Source organism: Cornus florida, unplaced genomic scaffold (genome assembly GCF_030987335.1).
Source record: "Cornus florida cultivar Cherokee Brave unplaced genomic scaffold, ASM3098733v1 CherokeeBrave_3.0.0_Hap2_Chr09, whole genome shotgun sequence".
Taxonomy (NCBI): domain Eukaryota; kingdom Viridiplantae; phylum Streptophyta; class Magnoliopsida; order Cornales; family Cornaceae; genus Cornus; species Cornus florida.
Window position 1 is genome coordinate 87,929,801 of NW_026775579.1, and position 4,381 is coordinate 87,934,181.

Below are 4,381 nucleotides of genomic sequence, written 5' to 3' on the forward strand. Positions count from 1 at the left end.
TGATGAAGTATTTGAATTTTCTCCCAAAGAGTAGTATTGCCTCTTCATCTCTAATTATTTATTTTATTTTTTCATTTGTTTATCTTAAACTAATAATTAGTTTAACCTAAGGAAATATTATGAAGCCTCATTCTAAATATAAATAATAAAAATGAATATAAACAATTATATATTTGAATTTAATAATCCATAATTTTACTTCACAAGGAAATGTTATGAAGCCTTATTCTAAATATAAATAAAAAAATATATATATAAACAATTATATATTTGAATTTAATAATCCATCATTTTTACTTTTGATATGAATAATCGCTTTCTTTTCACTTTCATGCTATCCAAACTAACAAACTAATATTTTTTTACAATTTTCTTGGATAAATTTTCATACTAGCCACATGCATGCTAGAATCACCTACCAGTTCCAGATTTGTGGTGCATTGTCGTTGTCTTATAGTTTCTTTCTTTTTTTTTTTTAATCTCTGAAAGAATCAGAAGTTTACCACTTGGGGAGAAATTAACAAGGAATATCCCAATATAAAGAGACTTCTGTCTTTAATACCTAGCGAATAATAATCTATTCACTGTCTATTTTAATTTTCTCCAACATCTCAAATTAAAAATTATATCTGCCAATTCAATTTCATCCTTCTATCAATAATTCTTATCCACTGTCAATACTTAAATGATCTTAAAATCAACCCTCATGCAAATAATGCAAGTCACACCACCATCATTATCCAACTCTCATGCAAATAATGTAAGTCACACCACCATCATTATCCAACTTCATGCAAAAATGATTCAATCTCACATAATCAAAAAGAACAACCTATTATAGGCAGTAGAGGTCACCCTTGAAACATCTTCACAAGCAGTTGATCAGGAAAGCTGTTCTATCCACAAATCCATCTCACAATAACAATTACAGAATAGTTATTATCGACGGCTACCAATCGAAGCTTGCCTTCTTTAGGCCTGGAGACGATGCTGAACTGGTCTTGAAGGTCAGCAGCGTGCACCTTATTGTGATATAACATTCGAAGATAATTGTATGTTTTTTGCATTATCCGAGTGTGGTTTGGTTGAAGTTTGGGGCTTCCATGGTTCCTTAACTATTAAAATAACCACTATTGAACCATCTTTCCCGATAAAAGAAGTGGAAGAACATTGGCAAAAAGATCTTTATACCACACGGTACTACTTGGTAGAAACATCAGGTGATCTTATGCTTGTTGAGAGGTATATTGGAGAGTATGTTCATGATGGTGTACCAGTTTATGAGGAAGACCTTCTCAATGGTGAAACGAACCACCCTTTGGTTTGCCTCTACCAAACATTGCAGTTCAGAGTTTATAAGTTGTAATTTGGTCAAAAGAAGTGGGTAGAGGTAAAATCTTTAAGCAATTGCATGTTATTTTTGGGTGGGAATCACTCGATGTCACTCTCTGCTCATGATTTTCCAGAATATAAGGCAAATTCAATTTACTTCACGATTACTGGGATCCAATGGATGAGGATTACTTGTACGGGGGCCACGATATGCGTATATTCAACTTGGATGATAGAAGTGTTGAACCATTCTATCAATTTAATATGTAGAAAATTCAACCACCACCCTTCTGGGTTGTTCCTAACCCATAGTAACTACATGATACGGGGCAGATGCCAAGCAAAGTTTTTTTCTTCAGATTTTGTTTTATTTCTTTGGTATGCTGACTTTTATGTATTCAGAATTGTTGTTTACATTTCTAAAGAATATTAAGTTTGTTCTTTGCAACTGCACCATAGTGGTAAGTATTCTTGGGTTCCGTACAAATATATACAATATTTATCTTAGAATTCTCATTTCTTTACTTGAGACCAAAGGCTTACAATCCTTACGCCATGGCAGAAAAAGAACCTCTTACTCACGGAATCTAGTTTAGAGCAACTCAACAGAGTGATCCAATGACCTCACCAAAATCTTTGTGTTCTCATCATTTCCAAAATGCAAGTTCAACAAAACAGTCCAGTTTTGAGTTACTCCTGAAGTCCTACCCAACCTTTTTTTTTTTTTGGGAAGGTGAAGTCCTATGCAACTTGCAAAGTACGTAATGCATCCTAAACATATTTCAATATCCACTAAGATACCAACCCTGACCAAACACAACCCCAAAGATTCCAGAAACCTGTTACCCATCAGTAAGTGTACTAGACACAGCAAATTGCAAGCATGTTATCCAGAAGTGTACATATATAATCCACTATCCACCAACATATTATCACACTCTGTTTGTCTATCCTGACAATTTAGAGATCAAAGCAACAATTGATGCTTCCAATCACATTACCGTGGCTTTGAATTCCATCCTAGAAAAACATGAGGAACACTTATTTTTTTGAGAAGTAGAAAGACTATTAATAACCAAAAACAAAGTATCCCCAAGACCCTTAAATCATATTTCACTAAGTATCTTAAATTAGTTGAACAACAAGTAACCCTAGAAACCCCTCCACAGATCATCACCAAAATGTTACCAAAAGATGAAGCCCTCCTCTTCAAACCTTGACAGAAATCCCAACTGAATAAATACAGAAATAAATCAAGTTGTTCAATTGTTTCCGATAGAGATCCTAAAACCTCAGTAAGCTAGCTAGCCAGCTTGGAAAGAGAAACCCTAAACCCCTAAAACAGAGGATCGTAATCCATCATAACAAGCCGGGCTCTACAAACAACAACAACAAAAAATGAGACTATCAAACTTTCAATGGAATATACACCGACCTTGATCTCCCTTCACTCTTCAAAAATAACACTGACCTCACTTGTTAGTGATTTCAGACTAAAATTTTGTTTTATAGCCCAATTCAGCACTTAATACTGAATTGATTTAAGTGTTCATCGAATCAAGTGCGGTTGATAGCGCATTTTGAATCACTCATATGCTTAAATTTGTGTAAAATTTTATGTGGCAGTGACTTCATTTATGAGTTAACAGTGAACGTTGAACACTTAAAATCGAATAAAATATATAATTTTATTTATAAAAAAAAAAAAAAATTAATAAAACAATTTCAGATTGCAGCTTAAAGCACCAACACTTAAAATTTAGTTCTTAGAATTTTCAAAACTTAACTTGTAGTTTATCAAACAACACCTAACTCTGCTAACAGAGCTCGCAAAATCACCATACTACCCATGAATAAGGTACTACTCCGTTAGGTCTTTTGACTCTTTTTGGTCCAGAGCCGGCCGGTACTAAACTAAAAAATATTGTCATTGTTAAAATACAGGATTGAACTGGCTCATTCAAAGTTCTCTTTTTCTTTCACTTTTTTTTTATCATTGCATATACTTTGAGAGAGGTCCATGTTATTTTGCCTAAGGAGGTCAATGCAATTGTCCCAATTCTAAACAGGAAATGATGCATACAGAAATAACATCAGAACTATATATATATATATACACGCATATTATTGATTCTAAGAGAAACTCTATATAATAGATTCTCACAATTCACCATAATTAACAGAAGAACAAATAACAGAAATCTCTAAAATTAGATGAAATCCAGACAACCGATGATACCAACAACCATATAAGCAATCTACTAGACATCTAAAATAAGAGTAATTTGTATTAATTATATATTCAAGCGCACGTAGATCCGTAACAGAAGATCGTATCTAAACATTGCATTCTCATTGTTCCATCAAAATAAGCATGAGAAGAGACAATCTTACCAAACAAAACCCTAGAAATAGAAGGATTGATGACGGTGGCGGTGAGTTTTAGTTGATATCGGAGTCGTCAAAGTCGTCCTTGAAGGAATTGAAGAAGTCGGCATCGGCGAGCTTGTGGTCGATGGCGATGGGGCCCTCGCCGAAGATTTCGAGGGTGTCGGCGTCCACGTCGTCCACGTCCATCGCCGACCCCTGCTCCTCCATGTCAGCAAAGTAGTCCACCACCATTGGCTTCATCTCTCTCTAGACAAATCTCTCTCCCTTCTCCCTTCTGTCGCAGTGCGTGTAGCAGATAAAATTATGAAGTGAACATTTTAGCTTATTTTTTAAAGCCTGAATTTATTTATTTTTTATTTCTTTGGCATAATTTTAGTAGTATGTGAAATTATATTTAATATATTTGTGTGAAACTTTAACTTTGGACCTTCAATTTTGGAGAAGGCACAGTGAAGATTAAATTTCTTATTATTTAATAGCAAGGCTTCATAGTTAAGTTTGCTCTAATTATGTTTTTAATGATCAATGTATTTATTAAAGACAATACTCAGGTCTCAATAAAAAATAAACGCGTACTATTTTAATTACCAAATCAGAGATTATTATCTCTTATATTTGATTTGATAATTTTTTATTTGATAATTAAAGATAATATGTC

The 4,381-nt window shown here is 33.7% G+C and overlaps 1 protein-coding gene across 1 annotated transcript; it reads right to left on the minus strand.

The window, feature by feature from the left end:
* Nucleotides 1-3,594: 3,594 nt before the first annotated feature.
* On the minus strand, nt 3,595-4,042 carry LOC132273448 (small acidic protein 1-like). The gene has a single exon (XM_059774404.1). It carries the CDS (start codon nt 3,961-3,963, stop codon nt 3,775-3,777), a length of 189 nt encoding a protein of 62 aa, XP_059630387.1. The 5' UTR covers nt 3,964-4,042; the 3' UTR covers nt 3,595-3,774.
* Between the last annotated feature and the right edge of the window lie 339 nt (nt 4,043-4,381).